Source organism: Bactrocera dorsalis, chromosome 2 (assembly GCF_023373825.1).
Source record: "Bactrocera dorsalis isolate Fly_Bdor chromosome 2, ASM2337382v1, whole genome shotgun sequence".
Taxonomy (NCBI): Eukaryota; Metazoa; Arthropoda; class Insecta; order Diptera; family Tephritidae; genus Bactrocera; species Bactrocera dorsalis.
Window position 1 is genome coordinate 30,518,323 of NC_064304.1, and position 24,052 is coordinate 30,542,374.

Sequence of the window (24,052 nt, forward strand, 5' to 3'; positions counted from 1 at the left end):
TGCATAAGCTTGTGCGTATCGTTTGCATTTGTCCCTCTAAGTAGAATATATTTACTCTATTGTATATTTATACTTATATACATGCATAATTAGTAAAGAATCAAAATTAAAATACAATTTTATACAATGCTTTGGACAATGTTGCGGCTTTCAGCCCCACTTCTTATCACCGTTATGCACAAATCCGATTTAAACCGGTCAACACGTGTCATGTTTACTTTTAAACTATTTTCCATGCTGTGTTCGAGAAGTATATAGACTTTCTGATTTGTTGCTTCCTCTAACGTTACTGTACGTTCCAATAAAGCTTTCACCGTCTCATTCGTTAGATTACAGTCTCTATCAGTCTAACACACTTTCAAGGGTTATAACACTAATGATAACATGAATTCGGAAAAAGTGTTTAAATTTCTACAAAAACTAAGGGATTTGAACTTGGCACTACTTTCGATAGGGTGCTCAGTAAACAATTTGCGACTGGCAGTAGTAGTAGTTGTCGATTTTATACATACATACTATAAATCAGATTTGTGACGCGTGATAATGTCACTGTCAGGTCAGTGTCGGCCAATAAAGAAGATGAAGAATCTCCGTGTCATAAATCAGGCAGTGTTTGTAATTTCTTTGGACCAATTTTTTCAAGCTATATAAATACCTATACCAACACAAATTTTAATATTTAGGTTATAAATAAATAAAAAATCTACTTTCGGAGGCAAACATGTTAGAGAATTTGTATGTAATAATTTGTATATTATATTTTTTTCCTACACTTTCTCGTAATTGGTATAGATCGGCAGCCTTGGAAGATAAGCTGCAAATATTCTTGAATATACATATACATATGTACATACAATATATAGATTAAATATCAGCACACTTTTAAAAATAAATTCATACATACTCACCTACAGAAAAAAGGGGCTTAACGCCATTTTTTCTATTTTTTTTCTGTGTATATTTTTCCTCTGTTTGTGCGTCAAAAAGTGATAATGAAATCACGCGACCAGACAATTTTGCGTTTGTTCAAACTTTGTTTTGCAAAATTAACCGCGAGTCATAGTAAAATTGGCTTTTAAGTATTTAGTGAAATGATAAAATCTGCTATTGAATTCTTAAATCAGCAGTTGTAGCCATCTTTAGCTGGAGTAAACCAGTTACTGTTGGCCATATAGCAAAGTACTTTACTTGTATCTTTAATCAGATTGTTATATTTAATTTGTAGATTGTTGTTGATTTGGTGCTTGGGTGGTGCAACTGTTTTCCAAGAAATTTATAGAAAATTCCCCCAAACTCTATTCTGAAGTATTTATTAAAATGAACTCAACTGATAAGTGCTTATTATGCCCAATTGGCAGTTAAAATTTGTGTACTCGAGACAAAGAAACTATAAATATATGAATCAGAGAACATATAGGAATGATTTTTTTAAGAATGTTTTGTTTACATACAAACAAATATATAGAGGGGTAGAATATTTTTATTCTATTTTATTTATTTATGTACATATATTTAAGAAGAAACGTTGAAATTCGAGACTAATCGGTTTTTTGCGAGTAATGTTGGTCACCGACTTTGAAAACACCATTTTGAGAAAAACATGTTTAAAGTTTGGCCTTGTACTTCCAAGCACTCTGAAACGCCCTTTCAAATTTGCGTGTAACTTCGAAAATATTCGCCGGAACGATATGAAGCTTTCGGTGTATATTCTTAAATATATGTAGATACATACTACATTAAGAAAAAAAAAAATAAAAAAAATCGATTTTTGAAAATTCTAACCGTATATAACCCCTTAAAACAATCATTCACTTAGGTATATTGATCTGAGCTTTAAAGCTTTCTCTGTTTGCAGTTATTTAATTTTCATTGTAAACGTTAAAATGTAACAAAAATTGCAACTTAGTGTTACGTGCTTTTTTGTTTTGTTTTTATTATTTCATATAGATGTAATTTGATTGATGAAAGTCTGAAGTTCACCGAATCTTTCTAGAGAGAGCTATCACTCAATTATATATACATACATATGAAACGTTGTCAATTATGAGCTGATAAGGCTAAAAGGCTTTTCTAAGAACATAGCACATGAGCAACATACTAGTGCATATTTACATGTACATACATATACATATGTACATACATACATATGTGTATATATGTGCATATGTATACAGTTAAGTCATAAAGCTCTTCGACAGAATTTTCATTCAACTTCATTAGCTGTATTATCAGTAGATTTATGGCTAGCTCGATATTCTACGCCACTGCCAGCGCGGCCAAAGAGCGAGAACTCAAAGTGCAAAAAAGAAAATCAAAGAAACAAAAAATTCTAAATCAAATCACTCATTAAAATGCGCTCATTTGCGTTTGAGTAACTTCTCATGTGGGCTGTTGAGTGTAATAACAGTTAGTAATTTCTTAATTCTGAGTGTTGCGAAAGCTTCAGGTATTAGTAATGCAATTGTTTGTGTTTTATACGAATTCTGATTGTTTTTCGAAATGTCTAATTACTATTCAAAATTAATTCCAATTAGAAATATTAACCAGTAAAGAAGAAGAAATATTAGCATATTTAATGGAGTATGTGTTTTTATAGTTCAAAGAAAGCAAACTCGCTTTGTCAACAAAAAAATTATTTAGCGCTAATGTTTTTATATATACATTGTACATATGTATATGTGCTTATGTACAACATACATATACGTGGGTATATAAGCACGTAGCATGTTTGCTGCAATCAAATTGACTCATTAAATTTCACATTCTTTGCACATTTCTCTCATTGCCCACGCCACATATGTATGCATATGTGTGGCATTTATAAATTATATCAGTGTTGCCACATCGGTAAAAATGTCAACTTTGCCTTTAGTAAAAATGTTAAATTATTGTAGGGGGTTATGCCAGTCTAGAACCCTAAAAAACTGGTGCAACTATTTTAATTTATTGTGATAGTAAGGAAAAATAAATAATAGGTTAATTCTCAGGTGAAAATGATTTTAGACAGTCATGTCATTTAAAACTTAATACAAAAAAAGATCAAGAATTAGACTTGTAGTTAAGACTTGCTAGTAAATTACGAAGATTTTTGGATTAGCATCAGTTTTTCCTGGACTTTTAAAAAATAGGGTAAAATAATTAAACGAAAGACTTAACAGAGAACTAACAGAAATTTTTAATAATAACCAAAAAATTTGCCGTAGTTTACTATCCAGTATCACGACAGTCAGGTCTAAGTAATCGGAACGTACTTGGACCAATGACTGTCAAATCGGCAGCATTCGAAATTATTTTAAGAATGTTTTCTGCCGCTCCAACAACAACAACAATTTACTATGTGGGGTATTGTTGCTGTAAAGCTACAATAAACAATTCGAGCGACTACATATGATAGTCCCCGCGTACCATTGTGACCTAATTTACAAAATGAAGTTTCCAGAAAAACGCGTTTAAAGCTTTCTGAAGCTCACTGTGTCAAACGCTTCGTTGATGCTGCGGATTGGACAGGAAAACCTTTTATTTTTAGTACTCTACCAATTGATAAATGGTTTTTGATTCTAATATATAGTATACATACATATGTACATATACATATGTATACTTATGTACGTACTTTAAGCCAAAAAAAATTCAAATTTTTTTTTGGAACTCGAAGACTCGCCTAATTGGCACAGGTTCTATACAAGTTGTTTATTACACTTTCGACTCATAGTTGACGAGTGCTGATGGATTTGAGAATTTTTAGATAGTTTTTCATTTTAGAAATAAAAATTTTTTTAAAACTAATTTTTTTTAGAAAGAAAAATTTTTTAAAAATCATTTTTTTACAAATAATTTTGTTTTTAATATTTTTTTTTAAATAATTTTTTTTTTAATAAATTTTTTTTAAATAATATTTTTTTAAATAAAATTTTTTTAAAAAAAAAATTTTTTTTTTTTTCATTTAAAAATTTTTTAATAAATATTTTTTTTAAAAAAAAATACTGATGTTTGATATAAAAAATTTACAATTAAATTAAAAAAAAAAATTTTAATTTTTAAAAATGTCATAATATATAAAATAAATAATAATAACCTCCCAATCACTGTAGAAACCTTTCTTATTTTATTTGGAAATTTTCTTTCAAAAATATTTTTTTGCCGTTGAAAAAATTAAAAAAAAATATTTAGTAATAGAAAATAATAATGAATAATATACCAATATTAATAATAATGATAATAATAATAAATGAATAAAAAAATTTAAATTTTCAATTTTATAAAAAAAAATTAAAAATATATATAAAATAAATAATAATAAAAATTTGCCTGTCAATTTATGAAAAAAATTAATTTTGCAAAACCAGCAATTCCAATCGCAACAACATGGCAACGCCGAACACAGTATCGAGTTCAGCATGGCAGGTGATATTGTTACGCGCTCAATTGCCGCTTGTAAATTCTGAGCGTTTTACTCTCGCAAACGCAAAAAATCGCTTAACGTTCCAGCGCTCTGTTGCTCAAAGCGCAACCATATCGCGCGCCAGCAAAGAAATTTCGTGTTCTTGCTCCGAGCTTATGCTTTGTCATCAAAATAGTATAGTTAGCGTGTGGCGGCGGTTTGCTTTTCGTCGATTTTCGCAGATCATCGCCGTCGTGTGAGCGCACAAATCGCAACGTAAAAAATATCGCACAACCACACAAACAATAAATACATAACCGCACACACACACGCAGTTACAGCGGGTTGTGTTAGTGTGAGCCATTTGAATAACTCGTCAAAGTTTTTCGACATTTCTACAATATACACATACTGGTTTAATTTGTATTTGTTGTTGTTTTTGAGGTTATTTATCTTTGCTTTATTGCTTTTGCATTTTGCTCAATGTAGAATTAGTCTTAGTATTATCTTGCCATTGAAGCGTACTACTAAGCTTTTTTCTTTGCTGTGCGCGTCAATACGCGCGTTTCGGAAACCAATAAACACATACACACACACAACTACTTATGTGCTGAGCAACAACACCGTCATAATCAGCAGCAACGTGACACATAATCCAGTGCAAGTCGCCAATTGCGTATTTAACGCGTGTTTACCATTTGAGTTTTAACGAAATAATTAAGAAATGTGCCAACGCTAACGCTGAGTAATCAAAAATAATCAAAAACAGCAAAATGTAATCAGCAAAAGCCACGAAAAGTGTATATTTCGCCTGCAACTAAATGAAATTGAAAGTGATAATTTGAAAGTCGCAACTTTTGGCCGAGCGAAGTGCCGTGCACTGACTTGTGCTAACCCACAAATTTAAAAATACCGAAATTTACAACAAAGAAAAATAATTAAAAAAAAAATTAAAAAAAAAAATAATTAAAAAATTATAAATAAATTATAAAAAAAAAATCACAAAGTTAAAAAAAATATCACAAAGTTAAAAAAAAAATATCACAAAGTTAAAAAAAAAATATCACAAAGAATTCTCAAAAAACAAAAGCGACTAAAAAGCAGTTTGACAAATTTGCAAACAGCGCACAAAAACAAAACGCAAAATAATTTAAAATCAAATCAAATCAACGTGCTCATTTTATTCACATTGCATTCTGTGCGCCTCCCTCGCTGGTGACCGTCATTTAACGCCGGCTGTTGTGACATACGGTCACATACGCGTTGTGTAGGTGGCTCTGCTCGCTTGCAAGCGTAAAATTAAATTTAGCGCGTTTCACATACATACATACACAGCTACCTGCGTGTGTGCATAGCAGACACATTGCTTTAAATTTCGCTTAATTTTGTTTAAAAATCCATACGCAATTCAACAGGTGAGTGCAGAACTATACAAACGGTTATTTGCGTATATACGAGCCTCTCTTTTACATAGATATGTATGTATATTAACACACACACATACAGACACGCTCACCGCACCGACTTGTTGAATGAGTGAGCCATTTGGCGTTTTGCCCACTTTTTGATTTATAGATTTTTAATTTTTATTTTCTTTTTATTTTTTTTATTTTTTTTTTATTTATTTTTTTTTAATTTTTTTTTATTGCTTTATATTTATACTACTTTTTATTCTTTTCTTATTTATCATTTCTTTTTTTTTAATATATTTTTTTTTGGTTAATGGCGTAGCACTTGCCTATGTCTCATAGCACATTCTGCTGATTGGATATTTTTCTTTTTTCTCAAATTTTCTAGTAATGTTGAGGTTCCTTCGCTTCGTCGCAGCCTCAGCATGCGACCGTTACTAAGTGAAGAGAATGAAAGCAATGGAATAATATATAATATGTTGTACAGTATAACTTATGTAATGCGAACCAACACATAAAAGTCAATATTAAAACAAAAAAATTAAACAAAAAACAAAAGTAAAATCAAAAATAAATCACTGAATCAAATAAAAATTAAGTATGTATAAATATATATATTTTAAAAAATTAAAAAAGTAAATTTTTTTAAGAAAATATGAAATATATTTTGATTCATCCTACACGTCTAGAAAGAACGATGAAACGAAAAAATACCATCTCACTATAGAGTAAAGCATTTTAAAATGTGAAAGAAATTCTTAGTAGGTTGAAACCCATTGGAAGTGAAAAATAAACTATTAAAAATGAAAGCAAAAATAATTAACGGAGGAACTGTCGTCGGAAAAAGGAGAAAAAGGGGGCGGTTGCATTTTTAAGTATTAAAAACAATTTATGTTGTTGTAACGCCAGAAATCTGTTTAGTTGGCCGTCCTTGGCCGGATAAAATTTCGCGTCCGTTCCGGTTACGTAGACCTGACTGTCGTGTGAACGGAAAAACGGTTTATATCGAATATCTATAAAAAAAAATTGCATACTAAAGTTGTAGCTAATAAAAATAACTAAAACTTTTGTATACACAGCTTTTAATTATAAAAAAAAAATTCATAAAATTTCTTGTTCTTTCAACTAAAATAATGTCACACTATTTTTCGACACGTTTTCAAAAATATAATTCATATTTTAATACAAATATCTCTATATATTTTCTATATGAAAAACGAAAACGTTAATTTTGCAAAATGTTGATTATAAATTCTATGCAAGCATATTTCTCATGCATCACATCTCACTACCCTGAGAACATTACTGTAGTTTGAGGCTCACATACATATCTGTATATGCTCAGCAACATTGTACAAATGAATGGCACATTACTGTAGTCACGTAGTGTGCGCGGCGATCCGTTTCTACTGGGCTTGTATAGTGGGTGACTTGTTGCTGCTGGTCGTCGTCGTAGTCGTAGTCGTCGACGTCAAGTGCAAGGTGTTGTTGATTGTTTTGTTGCTGTGCGCTCGTCCTGCACTACATACATATATAGTATACATATGTACATATGTATGTATTTAGGGTAGTGAATTTTATGTGACTGGGTGTTGATTTGTCACGTGAAACGTGCTATTTTTTTTATTTTTTTTTTTTAGTTATCGAAATTTAAGGTTGAAACTTTGGCCAAAAAGTGGAGAGCATTTCTATTTAGAATATTTTTAAAAATATGATTTTTTTAATTCCATTAAATTTATTCATCTATTAGCTGACTAAGCAACTTTTTTAATTACCAAGTCTTAAAAAATTCATTCTCATATTTTTTTATATTAATAAATAAAGTTAATTTATACTTTCAAAAATTAATTTAATTAATTTTAAACATTTTGTTGGGCTAATACTATTTAACTACCAATTTTTTTCCTTTGCTTTTTTTTAAATTTTAGTAATTGCCAATATTAGCAATTACATAATTAATTTTTTTTATTATATGAAAATGTATTTAATTTTAAATATTTTTTATTAATTTTCGGTTTTTAATACTAAAAAATTTAACATTTTAAAAATATATACATATATTTTTTTAATATAATTTTTTTACGGCTTTTTTCTCATATAATTTTTTCTATACAAATTTTTTAAATATTTATTTATTTATTTTTTTTTTTAATTTTTTTCATTAAATAACTTTTTCTATAGAGATATATATATGTATATATTTTTTTAGTGTAATTTTTATATTTTAGCAGGTTTTCAATGTTTTTTTTTACTTTGTTAGCTAAGTTTTTATTGTACTTTTTCCTCTTTAAATTATTTTTTATTGCAATTTTTAAAATATTTTTATTAACGCCTATTTTCAGATTTTTCCTGTTATTTTTTGTTAATTAAATTATTATTTTTTATAATTTCTCATTCAATAATTATTTTTTATACCAATTTTCAAAAAAAAAAATTTTCAAAATATGTTTTCTGTTTATTTTTTATTTTAAATTCTTTTTTTATTTTAATTTAGTTAAAATTTTTCGTGATTTTTTCTGATTAAATAATTTTTTCTTTTCCAATTTATGAAATATTTTTGGTTATTGCTTACTTTTTATTTTAACAGGTTTTTTGGATGTTATATTTTTTGTTAATTAAATTTTAATTTTTTTTTTAATTTTTATTAAATTTTTTTTTCTATTACCAATTTTTATTTTTTTTTTCGATTTTCATGTTTTAATAATTTTAGTATGTTTGAAATTTTTGTTTTGTTTTTAATTTTGTTATCTAAGTTTTTTTGTACTCCTTCCTCATAAAATATAATAATATTTTTTTTATTCCAATTTTTAAAATATGTTTTATTAATGTATATTATTTATTTTAACTTATTTTTCGTTTTTTTTCTAGTTTTATTTTTTAAATTTTTTTTGTAGTTTTTTTCTTATTAAATTTTTTTATTTTAAATTATTATAATTTTTGTGCACTTAATAAGTAATTTTTTCATCAATCTTTAATTGATGCTGTATCAACATCAACAATAACATTAAATTTTATTTTCATCTCATTTTAATTTTTATTTTATTTCATGCTATTTTTTTCTTTTTTGTAATTTTTTTTATTTTAACTTTTTCATTATTATTTTTTTATTTTGTATCTTATTTTAATATCATTTTTTTTTTTTAATTTTTATTTTTTTAAATAATTAATTTTTTAGTAAATTTTACTGTATTTTATTACCCTTCATTTTATTTATTTTTATTATCTTATTTGCTTTCGTTTGACATACATATCTAGACATACAGTTCCCTTTCATTGAAAACAGTTGACTCATTTTCTGAGATTTCCTACAAAACCCCAGCGTAATAAGCAATTTACTCAGCACCTCTCAGCACCTTATCATTATCTCCTCCACATTATCAGTTAGTGGCTTTAGCATTTCTACGAAATTCGTTAGATGATTTACTACTTACACACATACATACATACATACATACATATGTGCATACCAATTAATTGAATTATTACTCTCTTGCATGCCACACCTTCTTTACATTATTGCTTACATTGCGTTTCTCAATAGAAGTGTGCTTAGAAGTCTAGCAATTAATGCTTAAATTCGTACAACACCAACGCCGCTGGCTGACAAAGCCGTGAGTGTAGCAAGAAAATCTAAAAATATTTTTTTAATTTATGCTCGCGTCATCATCGCTGCTGAAGCTCTAGCTGGCTAGCTTTTAAAACGCTTAGTGATCGCTTACTCATGCTACGAGCGTAAGTTAATTGAACACACACTCACACGTATGTATGTGTACACTCATGCAAGTATTTGCTTCGTTGCACTGTCTTCGGCTGCTTGACCGACTGGCTTTGGATGAGTGTACAATATGCGCTCATTCTTTATTGTTTATATTCATTTATTAATGTCTTTATTTTGCGAAATGCACACACCTTCATACAACCACCTTTATGCACATACGATCTCTATTTGCCAATTTCGTGTGATTGTGTGAGTTTGTGCTGTTTACTATTTATAAATTGCTGAGTCATTCGATTCACTGCACAGCCCGAGCGGCGCGACCGACGCGCAGTAATCACAGCAATGCAGCACTGACGTACTACTACGAGCGCATTGATTGCCTTATAAAGCGCAGGGAAAGTCAAAAAATAACAACAATAAAAGAAAAAATGCGAAAATTGGCACAAAAAAGAACTGCAAACCAAGAATGAAAAGTGTCCTAGCGGGAGGCAGTCCACAGTGATCGTATTACGAGGCTCGTCTTATCAGCGCGCACTCAACGTTTTCGCTCGCCTACCATGTACGGTACATCCGATAATTCTCAATTAATTAGTGCTTTGATTGCTGTTGCTCCCATTTTTCTCTTCATTGCATTCTTTGTTCGTTGGCGTGTGTTAATTGCAAAATCAAAGTGTTAACTGCGTAAATCTAAAGTGCAATTATCGCCTCAATTATTGTGACTTTTTAAACTAAAAATATTTATGTATAACGGTTTCCGATCGTGTTAATCTTATCTTTGTCACCTTGCAATTATCGCATTTTATTTTATTTACCATAATAAAGAACAAGTAAGGAAGAGTTAAGTTCGGTTATAACCGAACATTTCATACTCTTGCAACTTGCAAGTATTAAAGCGTGGGAAGTACCTTCAAGTACATAGGGCTTGCTGGTTATATGGAGTCTAGGTTGAGTTTCACCCGATTTCATTCATTCTAAGCACAAATGTGTACCGTTATAATAAAAACACGCTCTCTCAATTTTATTTCTTTTTTTATTTTATTGATCGATATATGCGGTATAAAGTTACCTGGAAGTTGAAAAATCTTTATTACTAGGTATATGGGAGTTATAGTAAGTATTGACCCGATTCAACCCATTTGCAGCACAAAGACATACTATTATCAGCAAAGGATTCTCTCTGAATTTCAGTTTTATATCTCACACTTTGGCCGATATTTTCAGTCAAATGTTAACTACAATTTTTCCCAACTTTACGCATTTCTAAGCAAGTGGCATCCCCCATTATGCAAAAAGTATTATTAGTATCTAGATTTCCATTAGACCTAGTAAATCCTTAGATCTCTTTCAAATAATAAATATTTGTATACATGTGTACCGAATTTTAGCGATGAGCTTATCATATCTAACTTGTACTTTCGTCCCATAAAGTGATAGTTTTGCGTCTAGTTTGCCACGTGACATAGCACTGCTGACAGCGTGTGTGTGTATGCATATTATTTTCTCAGGTATGGTACCTAATAACTGATTTTGAGTGCTTTCAACTATTTTAAGTGGTTTTCAGCACTTAAGTAAATTAGTTACATTGCATTCGATACAAATTTGTGATCGAAATCGAAAATAAAAATCTGGTTGATTGTAGATTTTCCAGGTCTAAAGCCACACTGGTAAGTTCCCATCATTATTAAGGAGACTTATCACGCTTAGGTCGCAAGCATTGGACATGGTTTCATCCCCACATATTTTTCAGCGAAGCTGATGAAGTACTTCGCTAATAGTTCGACCGGTAATCCATCGATCTCTGCTGCTTTGTTGTTCTTCAGACGGGTAATTACTATTCGAAACTCGTCATAGTCGGACAATGGACAATTATTAAATCGTCATCGTTAGGAAATCGGATTCGCCATTTCCAGATGTTACACTTTCACTGCCGTTCACACGCTGGAGAAGTGTTCCTTCCATAACTTCGGGATGCTCTGAACATCAGCCACTAGATCACCTCTTTGGGATATTATGCTCTGAAACCTTCTATTAATCGCCGCATTTTTTCGTCGAATTTTCGAGCTTTACCCCTGTCTGCCAGGCTCTTCATATTTACGCTTTTCTGTCTCTTTACTTTTTTTGCCTGCATAAGCGTCTCGAATCCCTCTTTAACTCTCGGTATCTATCCCACCCCGATCGTTCTGCGAGCTGTACTCAGATATTTTGGTACGAGTTTAACATTTAGCCGCTTCATACGCAAAACGTTAACTAAAATGTGTTCACTCGATCCGTAAATGATGTTGAGATCGTTTGCTATCTCTCTGATGCCAACAAGATGATTTTCAAGTTCTGAAAAAAAAATTAAAAATGTTTGATTTATATTTATTTGCATAAATATTTCATTTATCTCCTGCGTGTGACTCGACGATAAGTTCTTTACCACCAATGAATTTGGCATACACGATGGTGTCTACAATTTAGCTTACGTGCCTAAATAATCTATTCATATCCAAGACACAGTTTATCAGTTTATTTTATGAGCAAAATATTGCGTTGTCATTATGAGTTTTCAAAATGTAATATCGCTCTGCTATCACGCACTTCGTCGGATACTTATTGCTGTTATCAATTTACCTCAACACTGGTGAAAATCTGATTAGCGAAACAAAAGTATTTTACTGTTAGCAAAATTTGCTTGTCATCACATTTTTGGTAAGTCATGTAAACAGAAAAAGACAGTGACTAAACAGAATTTTTTGGAAGGAAATGCCATGGAGTTAATGTGTGGAGTTTAAATTACGAATCTTTACGCGAGTTTTTGCAAAAATAAAGCATGGTAACTAAGTGGGAATTTAATTCATAAAACGAAAGTATGTACATAGGGGTCTAAGTATGTTTTTTTATAGGGCTGAAAAGAGGCGTGACCTGTAGCACAAATATAACGTGCCAACTTCGACGTCAGTTTTACGTTACTTTTATTTATCGCCACTTGTGATGATTTTCAAATTTGTATAACATGTTGAAATATTAATATTTTATACTTATAAATGTGCAAGGGTAACCCCCTTTTTTCTGTATAAATAACAAGGTCATGCAATAACCTATATAGAGCTTCGCTGCTCGTGTAGAATTACATGAACGGGTGTAGAATATAATTTTATATATCAATAAGCTAATATATTTTGCGAAAAAAATTATTAATTTTTGCAATTTTTTTCTTATTAATTTTTATAATTTTTTGAATATATTTTTATTTATAATATATGCAAAATATTTCACAGTTTACGGTCACAAATACTGTTTTCTTCGTTGTGTTTATTTACTGAAACTTGTGACTCGTGCGCGAAACCGGTTCGATGATCATCAGCTGATTGATCGTTTCATACCTTCTGAGATGGTCGATTGTTCGTTTGTACTTTTTGTCAAGTTTGCGGTCGGGTAAAGCACAAAATGAATTAATTTAGGTTTACTGGAAAAGAATTTCCTTTAAATGAAGATGTGAAATTCACAGTTATGTGTTAATTAAGGGTTTGATTATAATTTTGAAAAGTATAAATGCAATGGTAATATTATTGCAAGTCGAGAAAAAAAATTATTTTTTTTTTTAGTACATTCTCTGAATTTAAGTATTACGAGTTTAGAAAGCAGATACAGCTCCATATGCCTTTCTTAAAGCTCTTGTGAATTGAAAGAAGAATGAAATGCTTTGCGAAGCCAAAAAAGCGAGAAGCTCTGTAATTAAATATTCGGCATCAATAATATTGAACACTTTTCGGTTAGTTTTGAAATTATTGTTATAATTCAGACAAAACTATGAAGAAAAATATTTTTTTTGGTGGCTTTAGTTTCGATTTTAATTTAGTTAATTATTATTTTTCGTTTCTTTTCTAAGTAAATAAAAAAATGAGAAAAATAAAAAAATCTCATAATTTTTATATATTTTTAATTTCTCATAATTTTTTTTAATTTGTACTTAATTTTTTTTGGAATATTTATAGTTTTTCTTCAAATTTTTTCCTAATTTGTTTCTTATTTTTATTTTTTAACAATTTTTATTTAATTTTTTTTAATTTCCTTACTATTTCTTAAATTTTTTTCCTAATTTTTTTTTAATTTTTATTATTATTTAGTTTTATTATTTATTTTTTCAAAATTTTTTTAATTTTCTTAAATTTTTGCTATTTTTTATTTTTATTCTTAATTTTTTTTATTTAATTTTTTTCAACATTTTTTATTATTTTTTCACATTTTTCTTTTTATTTTATTTTTTTAATTTTCTTAATTTTTTTAAATTTTTTTTAAATTTTCTTAGTTTTTTTATTATTTCTTTAATTTTTTTATTTTATTTTTTTAATATTTTTTATTTTATTTTATTTTTTTAATTTTTTTTTATTTTATTTTATTTTTTTATTATTTGTCTGCCATTTTTTATGCAGTTTTGGTTAAGGCTTAACATTATTAAAAGTTATTGTTCGCTACCTTTGAAATCTGGTACAATAACAGTGAGTAACCACTTAAAAGACAACAAATCTGTTAATTTCCTAAGTAAAGCACTGCACCCGACCTTATGCTTAATAGAAATTGCTGACCCGGTTGACCCAGAAAGTCTGTCAATTGTTGTTCTTACAGATTTTAGCAATTATTTACATCATCTCCGTTATATCCGTTATCTTTAACATAATTCATAATTTTTATCAAAATATTTTGCTTGTCATTCTACAACACTTTGTGCCTTATCTACTTTCAGGTTTCTGTCGCATGGTTGACGTAAATAACAGCACAAGCAATAACTCGTCGGTACTCGGCGGCAGCGCTGGTCTCTCCAACGGTCATGCAAGCGCTGGCGGCAGTAGTGCCACAGGTTCGTCAACTAACGGGCTCGCAATGAACGGTGCTGGCGCTACGAATAGTGCGCTCGCTGGCGGTATGACAGCCGATCTCTTGGGTTCGGGTGCGGGTGGCACGAACGCCAGCGGTGATCGCTTGGACGCCTCCAGCGACAGCGCAGTCAGTTCCATGGGCTCGGAGCGTGTACCATCCCTCTCGGATGGTGAGTGGGGCGAGGGTAGCGATTCGGCACAAGATTATCATCAAGGCAAATACGGTAGACCGTATGACTATAGTTACAATAATAATAATAATCGCATGAACGACGGCACACGTCAACCGCCCGTAGCACAGAAGAAACATCAAATGTTTGGCAAACGTTTTCTCAATGAACAACCCGATTTGGGCGCCGTGCCTACTACCGCTGACAATGGCAGTAATATCGGTGTTGTGCCACCGACTGGCACGAATTCACTACTAAATATTGGTCCAGCACAGTCGATTAAATATGAATACGAAGCATATCCAACCGTACCGGGTCTACAGCCGGGCGGCGCTGGCGGTGCACTCAATGCCGAAGGTGCTATAGGACCGGTGTTAAGTAACAAGGAGCAGCAGGCATACGATTTGAAGTATGGTCCCGCAGTTGCAGGCGCAATGGGTGGCTATACGCTGGATTTTGCACAGCGGCCGCCGCGCACACCGCACGAGATCGTTCAGCACAATCACACGTACACACTGCCACAGGGCACCGGCTCCATGCCTCGGCCACAGGCGCGCGACAAGAAACTCTCCACCTCATCGTCGAAGTCCTCTAAATCCGTCAATGGTGAGGAGGAGCATTTGACGCGTGACGAGAAGCGCGCACGCGCTCTAAATATTCCTATAGCAGTGAGCGATATCATTAATTTGCCCATGGATGAGTTCAACGAACGTCTCTCCAAATATGACTTGACCGAGAATCAACTGTCACTGATACGCGACATACGTCGTCGTGGCAAAAACAAGGTGGCCGCACAGAATTGTCGCAAACGTAAGCTCGATCAGATACTATCGCTGGAAGACGAGGTGAAAGAGGTGCGCCGCCGCAAGGAGCAGTTGCATTCGGATCATGACAGTCTACATTTGGAGCGTAAGCGTATATCGAACAAGTTCGCGGCGCTGCACAGACACATATTCCAAGTGAGTAGAACTTTCAGTGAAATATTAGAAATCAAATTAATTTCGGAGAGTGTGTTTTGAAGGAAACTAAATATTATATTAATATGATAGGTTTATAAAACCTAATTTCAATTGTATAGAATGTGATTATGTTATTCTTGCGTTTAAAATATATGATAATTCATATTTAATTAAAAATTATCGGACAAATGTTTAAAAAAATATTATTTTAAACAAAAAAATTAAAAAAATTAAGAAAATTATAATTAAGTAATTTAAAAAAGTTTAAAAAATTTAGAAAATTAAAAAAAATAAAAATAAAAATTAAGAAAATTAAAAAAAATTAAAGAAAATTAAAAAATAAAAATTAAGAAAATGAAAAAAAAATTAAAGAAAATTAAAGAAATCGAGTTTAATTAAATTTAAAAAATTAAAAGTTATCAAAAACAAAAATAAACTCAATTTAGGAAAATTTAGAAAAAAATCAACAAAATCAATTAACACGTGACATTCCATTTTTCCGCAGTACTTGCGCGATCCCGAGGGCAATCCATGCTCAACGTCCGAATACACGCTGCAACAGGCCGCCGACGGCTCCATTTACTTGCTGCGCAAATCGGATGCCACAAACGGCAGTGGCAACATCAGCAATAGCAGCAGCACAAGCAGCAGCAGCAGCGGTAGCGGCAGTGTAAGTACGCTACTGAGTCACAATGGCATGTCGCCACAGCAACAACAGCAACAACAACAACATGCAATGCTTGGCACTGCGACGCATTTGCAACAGCATCATCATCATCATCATAATGCGCAAGCGCCACAACAGCAACAGCAGCTGTCACATATGCACACACAGCAAGTGCAACAGGCGCAGCAGCAGCAACAGCAACAACAACAGCAGCGGCAACATTCTGCACATGCGCACGCACATCATCATCAAACGCATCAGAAAGATTGAAAATTGCTGTTGCAGCACTATGCGAATTGGTTTAAAATGCAAAAACAACATCATCATCATCAACAACAGCAACAGCAGCAGCAGCAACAACAACAACAGCGTCATCAGCAACGTCAACACCAGCAGCAACAACAGCGTCATCACTACCGTTATCATCTTTGTCATCACCAACATCATCAGCAGCAGCAGAAACAACAACAACAACAACATAATCAGCAGCAGCACTACAAACAACAAACCGTGACGCAACAACAAAAGTCGTTAAAGCCTTTCAAGCAACAACGCGTCACGCCGCCAGCATATGCCACCGAGCTGGAGCTTTATTATCAGCATTCAGCCGTGACAGCAACGACCAACCAACAACAACAATGCCAATGTGCTCATTGCTATGATTATTATGTTGCGCCACAGCAACAAGACGCCATGGACTTGGAGTGGTTGCATGAAATTGCCGCTGTGCCGCCAGCTGCAACAGCATCGATTGCCACAAGTTTCTATTTTTATTGATTTTTTTTTATGCAGCCAAAAGCCACTAAACGGAGTGGCCACCCCACTTCTAGATGCCTGCTGTCGGTTTTCTTATTTACTGTAGTTGTAATTTTTTTCAAATTTTGATAGGTCATTCATAGCAAAACAAAACAAACAAAAAATCATACATATATACATACATACATATGTAGGTGTTGGTACTTTTAACAACAACAATTTACCTTTTTTTATACAAACACAAATATAATAAGCGGAAAACTAATTATTTTGACAGTTCAGTTGTCAGTTTGTTGCTTATGCTACAGCATGCCTTCTTCTACACTAGAATTCAGCGAAACTTAAAACCACAATTTTCAAAAATTAATATCACAAACACACACACGCAAATGAAAAATCAAAAAATATTAAAACGAAAAGTACAGAATTTTGCAAAAAATAAATAATACTTGAATTAAAAGTTATTAGAAAATGAGCACAAATAATGTTAAGTAAGCAGTAACAGAGGTTAATAATGAAGTGAAGTGAGTAATAAACGAAAATGTCATTTTTTACACAAAGAATATTTATGTTTATTTTTCTTTTGCTAAATAAGCTCACTATTATGTACTCTACTAGATACGGAGTTAAAGACAAAATGTAAAAAAAAAAAACAAAAACCAAAACAAAAAAAATTAAAAAAAAAATAAAACGCAAAAAATTAAAAAAGCGTAAAACTTGTGATAAATTTTAATATAGCAATTAAAGTAGTAATGTAAAAAGTATTTCATAAACTCGTTTGCGCTACAAACACACAAAGTTAAGTGTTTTCTCTTTTATATAATTAAATATATATATACATATAAAGATATTGATTAATAAAAATCTAAGTTAATAATTAATTATTTAATAAATACACATTTGGTTGTTTACTAAATTGCGCGCTTGTGGACCTTAATTTTCGAAGGTGACAGTGCTTGCTTTGTTCGGATACTGCAAACTATACTTTAAACAAAATTAAAGTTAATTAATGTTTTTTATGCAGAAAATATTTGAAAGTTTAAATTAATAATTTTTTTATACAACAAACATTTTTTACGCAAAATTAAAATTTATTCATTTTTTTATGCAGCAAATATTTGAAAGTTTAAATTAATAATTTTTTTATACAACAAACATTTTTTACGCAAAATTCAAATTTATTAATTTTTTTATGCAGCAAAAATTTCCTTACGAAAAATCAAAATTTATTATTTTAATTAATTTTTTTTCTACAGTAAACAATTAAAGTTTGTTAAATTTTTTATACAGACATTTTTTTTTAATCAAAATTTAAGTTAATTTATTTTTTTAATTTCCTTACAAAAAATTAAAATTAATTATTTTTTTTCTTAATTAAATTTTGGTCCACATTTTAATTAATTTTTTTTATACAGTAAACAATTAAAGTTTATTAATTTTTTTATACAGAACTATTTTTTTTTAACCAAAATTAAAGTTAATTTATTTATTTTAATTTCCTTACAAAACATTAAAATTAATTTATTTTTTTTGTTTTTTTTTTGGTCCAAATTTTAATTTATTTATTTTTTATACAGGAAACAATTAAAGTTTATTAATTTTATATACAACAAATTTTTTTCAAAACAAAATTAAAGTTAATTTATTTTTAATTTCCTACAAAAAATTAAAATTAATTAATTTTTTTTTTACTTATTAAATTTTGGTCCAAATTTTAATTTTTTCCACAATAAATTGTTTACCAATCGCGCCCCAAGCCGCTGTTTTGAAATATTTCTGCATACAATTCCAATAATTACAATTACGAACCGCCTACCTACCTCCCCAAATGAAGAAATAATGATTCTTTAAAAATAACTTTTGCTTAGTCAACATTTTTTTCAACTTAACCTCATTTTATTTTAAATTTCTTGAATGCTACACTTTCTTTTTACAAATTATTTGCTTGCTACTTCAATTAGAGCTTGGTTTTGAAGAAATAAATTATTAAAAATATTAAAACAAAAACATAATTATTAAAACAATCTAAAAATATTTATTTTGCAAGCGTTTATTACAAATGAAACAAAAAACGAAAAAAAATCTGCTAAGCATGTAATTGTTTCTAAAATGTTAGCCGAAAGTCCTACAGAAGTTATAAAAAATATGTAAATAAAAAAATTAAAAATATTTAAATTAAATTAAAAATTTTACACAATTTTGTAACACGATTTAAACTCCATTATGTTTCAACACAAATTTTTGAAATCAAAAACAGTTAAATAATGTGAAATAAAATATCAAAAATTGTATGAAAATTTAAATTTAAAACTGCTACTGAGATTATTGTTTATAATTATTCCATTTTTCATTTGTAATGAACGCCATTTCATTTTTTGCTTTTAATTTTTTTGCACATTAATACCAGTTTTGCGTTCAACAACAACAAAACAACAAAAGAATATAATTTGCTCGTTAGACATTTAAGCTGAATTATGTGTAAGCATTTATAATAATATATTTACAAAGCAAAATATAAAAAATATATATAAATATGTATGATATACATATATACATACTATATATACTAATAGGCATTGCATTGCATTATATACATGCATACAAATATATACAAAAACTAGCATTATAACTGGATAACTAGAGGCGCATAGTTAGTGACATTAGAGGTTTAATTTTAATTATTTCACAAAAAATATATATTATTTTATAAATATGCTTAAATTTATATGCATATATATACTGTTATAAAACTTGTAAATACACTTAATGCGTACACTTAATAGAATTACGAACAAATAATAATAATTATATAGCATCCGAATGCGGTCTAAATACATGCACATTAGGGTTTGCGTTATTTTCCAATTTGATTTCTTTGTTTATGCAAATGCCAACTTGAAGTTTCAGCTTTTTCAGTAAAAAAATTATACAATGGAAAAGGCGCTTTGTTTTTAATTTAAAGCGTGACAAAAACGTTTTACTTTTCCAGTATACATATTATATATTGTCTGATTTTTTTTTAACTTTCGCAAATACGTTTTTATGCAGAGCAAAGAAATCTGTAATTTTGAAAAAGTGATGTTCTAAAAATAAAAAATAATAATAATAAAAGTTTTAAATAATTTTTTCCCAAAAATATGCCTTTAAAAGTTAAACGCAGCTAAAGTAATGCATCACTTGTCACTAGCCGCGTACGCTACTATATAAATAGTACACCATGTCGTATGAGTAACATAATATGTATGAATAGCAATAACTTGCATGAATGCACGGGTAATTTCATGTGTAACTTTGACTGCGTATGACTTTGTACGCAAGGTTTTTAGAAAAAAAACACATCTTTCTTCTTTGAGGAAGAAAATTGTGTATTAAAACATAACGTTTTCAAAGTGTAATGCAAATTAACAAAAAATCGCATGCTATAAAAGCACATGGAAAAAGAAATATGTTTAGGCACAATTTAAATTGAAAATAGAGTGCTTGTTTACGATGTAACCTAATTTTTAGCGCAAAAATTGAAACTTCAGTGGCCAATTGCAAAACAAAAAAACCTCAACTTGCTAAATAAAGAAAACCTTAACGTGCATGAAGGCATGTTTCAATATCAAGCGCAAAGAAATACATACATATTTTTAAATTTAATACACCATGAAAGCGAAATAAACATATATACATACATTTACGGCAAGCTGCGGTTTGCACTTTTTTGAAGTTCTACTTGTAAATAAATTTAAAAAAAATACTGCATTAAAACTTTTGTATAAAATAAAAATGTGTGAAATGTTATTTTTGTAATGTAAATGCAATTTGTTTAATAAATACAAACAAATACATAAATACGCAGTTGTATGCAGACTTAAAATAGCCACACGACTGCTAAGTTGTGGGCCTAGCTTAGAATTCCTAACATTTCACTCATTTTTTTTAACACTTCTAGCAAGAATTTATATTTTTCGTTTAAGTAAATCAAATAAATTGTAATATAAAATAAATGCTAATATAAACTAGTAATATTTTAATAAAAAGCAAATAAATGGCAGATTTTGGCAGCTTCCAATGTTTGCTAAATGAAAAAAAAAATAAAGTCTTATATTCAAGCTGTACTTAGAATTTCTTTAATAATTGTTATTTCATTTTGTTTACATATAATTATATTTCATATTAAATGTCCAAAATACAACTAAAAAAATATTTAAAAGTATACATGCTACAACAAAATGTTAGTACAACAACATACAACAATGCATTACATGCCCTCCTATGTTTTAAGTAAATGTATTAAAGCTTTCAAGCCCTCTTCTAATACACACACTTGTAAAACTACATAGAAATAATTATAGTTATTTAAAGATTTTCTCTGCTCATTGTGCACACAAGTACGTAGTTACATACGTAAATAGTGTTTCTGGTTTGCTTTAACTATTCTTTACTCACTGGTATTTTTTTCTTTAATATTTTTAAATGAAAGTGAAATAAAAATAAAAGTGAAAAACTTTGAAAAAAGTTAACTTAAATTCATTCAGGTGAGAGTTTGTAATAATATGTGTTTTAATGCAATCTTAAGTATAATATATATATACAAACAAAACAAAACAAAAAAAAATTAGTGCATAATTAAACTGATTGTGTCGTCTAAACATTGTCGCTTTAAAGAAAGAAACTACTAAAATAAAAAATATAAAAAAAACATAAAAAATATGTGTACAATTGTTTTTATTGTTGTTTTTTACACGAAAATAATTATTGCATACATTTGAACAAAACCGAGCATTTCGTAGAAGACAACTTTTTTAAGGGGGCATACTAGCAGTAAGCGTAAAAAAAATTAATTTACGAAAGGGCGGCACACTGGATTGGAAAAAAAGCTTAAAAAAATTGTATCTCACAAAAATAAAACAAAAAAAATTATTCCCAGTTCATGATTAAGATTTTTTCGTACTTCAATTATATGAAGTAATAACATTTTCATTAAATTAAAATATTCTTTATCCCTCAACCAATTTATATCTCATTGGTGTGACAAGATTATTAGAATTTGTATAAAAATTAGGAACAATAAAGTAATTTTCTTCAGCCGCATATACAATAAAATGGCTTCTTCACTATTTGCATTGTTTTTTTTTTTATATAGCAACAAAAAAACAAGCAGCATATAATAAAAAATCTTGCTTATCCCTGAAAATATGCAACAATTAACCACATAAACACATTTTCTTTTTTGTGCAATTTAATTTTCATTTTCATTGTTTTTGTGTTAGTCTTGTGCGCGGCTTTCATCAAAAGGATCATCGCACGACAGTTTTCCATTCAAATTCAGTAAACGCTTGCACGTGCCAATTTTCTTCTAAGTGAAATATTTGCAATTTCGTGTTAAAATATGTTTACATAAATGTTTAGTGAACGCGTTTTGATTAATACTAAGCTGAAATTAAATAGAAATATTCAATAAAAGCAAATGTCAAACAAAACAATAAGTGCCCTTGGTGTGGATGAAGCGCCAAGTACTTACAAGAGGTAAGTAACTGTTTAATTCGTGTGGCATATTTTTTCACCTGAATAAAAAATAACAATTAAATTTACAAATTTTTCTTACCTACATTTTATTTAACGAAAAAGATAAGTTCAGAAACAAAACTAGGAATATATACTTTGTATACATATATATGCAAATATGATTAAATATTAGGTGCTTATATACCTACGGTGCTAAACAGCAAGACTGCGCTTACTGCGCACAAAATATAATAAATTAGCATGTACTTTTGAACGAAATACGTACTCCTGCTTTTTGTATATTATATGCAAAAAATGTAAATAAAATGCACCTAATATTGTACAACAAATGAATAAAGATAAGTAAAAATATTTAATTTGTAAGCCCGACTAGGCGATTGGTTTGATAATCTTCGGTTTTGGTTCTGGTGGATCAATCAAATTACCATGACGCACAACATCAATATTTCCCAGACGCACCATTTTCTCTTCCCAAAGCGCAATTTCTTTTCTGCAATTGAGAATTTACATAAAAAGTAATACAATTTTTCTTAATACGTGAAAATATGCTCACTTGTATACTTCCATGTCTTTGCGGGATTCTATTAAGAACACCTCTTTCTCCTTGTCTGCGAGGCGTGACCATTTTTCTGTGCACTTTTTATGCCATTCGCGGTATGTTTGCTTAGCCGTTTGTGGCGAATTTGTACGTTCTTGTATGAGGAAGCGTAGGAAGGCAGAAGCAGGTTTTTTCGGACGTCCGAGTTCTTTAATACGCTTTCGCATCATTCTGCGGTCTTTTGCGTCTTGTACATCTTGCTTAAGCTGTTTCAGTTCGGCACGTTGTTCATCAGTCATTTTCGCCTCATATTTGGCACGAATTTCCACAAACTCTTGTTGTTCACGCTTGTAGTCCTCCTGCAGGCGTTTTTTCAATGCGGCATCTGCATTACTCCAACGCTTCGATAACACGCGCACTATGTCGGTGGTGCTGAATTTTGGATTTTCCGCAAGTATTTTGGGACGTTGCTCCTGCATGTAGCGAAAGTAGGGTGTGAGCGGTTTCTTTGGTCGTGGTGGTAGACCAAGTTTCTCTTCAAGTGTGCGTGCAGATGTTGTGACATTTGTGGATACACTGAAGTTGGCAATGGCCGCTGGCCTGTCGGTAGAGGAGATGGAGATAGGAGCAGTTACGGTGTGTGTGGCAGTGAAAGAATTTGATGATTGTAAATCGTTAATGTTTTTCGTTTGTCTGTCATTAATGTTGGAAGACTTGGACGGTTGATTTTTTATCACTTGCCTGCATTTATTGACCAAAGACCCAAAAAAGGTAGACTTCGATAGGAGTGGAGCCGTGAGCAGCATTTTGTCTACAAATATTACAATAAAGTAAGGATGTTGATTTAAATAGCCACTTCACCTTGTACTTGGAGTTTAATTCAGAATTGTAGTAAAAATGATATGATCAAGCGGTATTTACTAGTATTTACATAAGGAAACGCGCAACGAAATGACAATTGTCAGGCAAATGTCAAACAGCAATAGCGGCGAAAGCGTGGTGACTCCACTTCGATTTAATTGTATTAAATTCCAATGCGAGTAAAAAATGTGATAGACTGAACTTATTGGAAGAATTATTA

General features: G+C 30.3%; 2 protein-coding genes and 1 long non-coding RNA gene across 14 annotated transcripts in view; 1 reads left to right on the forward strand and 2 right to left on the reverse strand.

Moving 5' to 3' along the window:
• LOC105231882 (segmentation protein cap'n'collar) overlaps positions 1 to 21,617 on the forward strand; it is a 138,749-nt gene extending 117,132 nt beyond the window's left edge. For all 11 annotated transcript variants that reach the window (XM_049448238.1, XM_049448237.1, XM_049448239.1 and 8 more), the window contains 2 exons: positions 14,235 to 15,496; positions 16,002 to 21,617. In XM_049448238.1, coding sequence (XP_049304195.1) covers positions 14,235 to 15,496; positions 16,002 to 16,433 — 1,694 coding nt within the window. In that variant the 3' untranslated portion in view covers positions 16,434 to 21,617. The remainder of the gene's footprint in view (positions 1 to 14,234; positions 15,497 to 16,001) is intronic.
• LOC125776427 (uncharacterized) overlaps positions 1 to 24,052 on the reverse strand; it is a 140,888-nt gene that overhangs the window by 102,121 nt on the left and 14,715 nt on the right. The gene's annotated exons all lie outside the window — the stretch shown is intronic.
• Positions 22,490 to 23,925, reverse strand: LOC105231881 (transcription factor A, mitochondrial). Of its 2 annotated transcripts, XM_011213383.4 has the most exons (4): positions 23,833 to 23,919; positions 23,713 to 23,782; positions 22,987 to 23,571; positions 22,490 to 22,923 (listed from the first exon to the last, which is right to left on the reverse strand). In XM_011213383.4, exons 2-4 carry the CDS (start codon positions 23,775 to 23,777, stop codon positions 22,803 to 22,805), a joined length of 771 nt encoding a protein of 256 aa, XP_011211685.2. In that variant the 5' UTR covers positions 23,778 to 23,782; positions 23,833 to 23,919; the 3' UTR covers positions 22,490 to 22,802. The 2 variants fall into 2 exon arrangements, with proteins under 2 accessions (XP_011211685.2, XP_011211682.2); XM_011213380.4 differs by having other exon boundaries at positions 22,987 to 23,782; positions 23,833 to 23,925.

Bases quoted from the DNA above. Each gene is read 5' to 3' on its own strand.
- LOC105231881 (XM_011213380.4), bottom strand. From the start codon at position 23,777: ATGCTGCTCACGGCTCCACTCCTATCGAAGTCTACCTTTTTTGGGTCT. The intron at 22,924-22,986 runs GTGAGCATATTT...TCTCAATTGCAG, and splicing joins AAAGACATGGAAGTATACAA to AAAAGAAATTGCGCTTTGGG.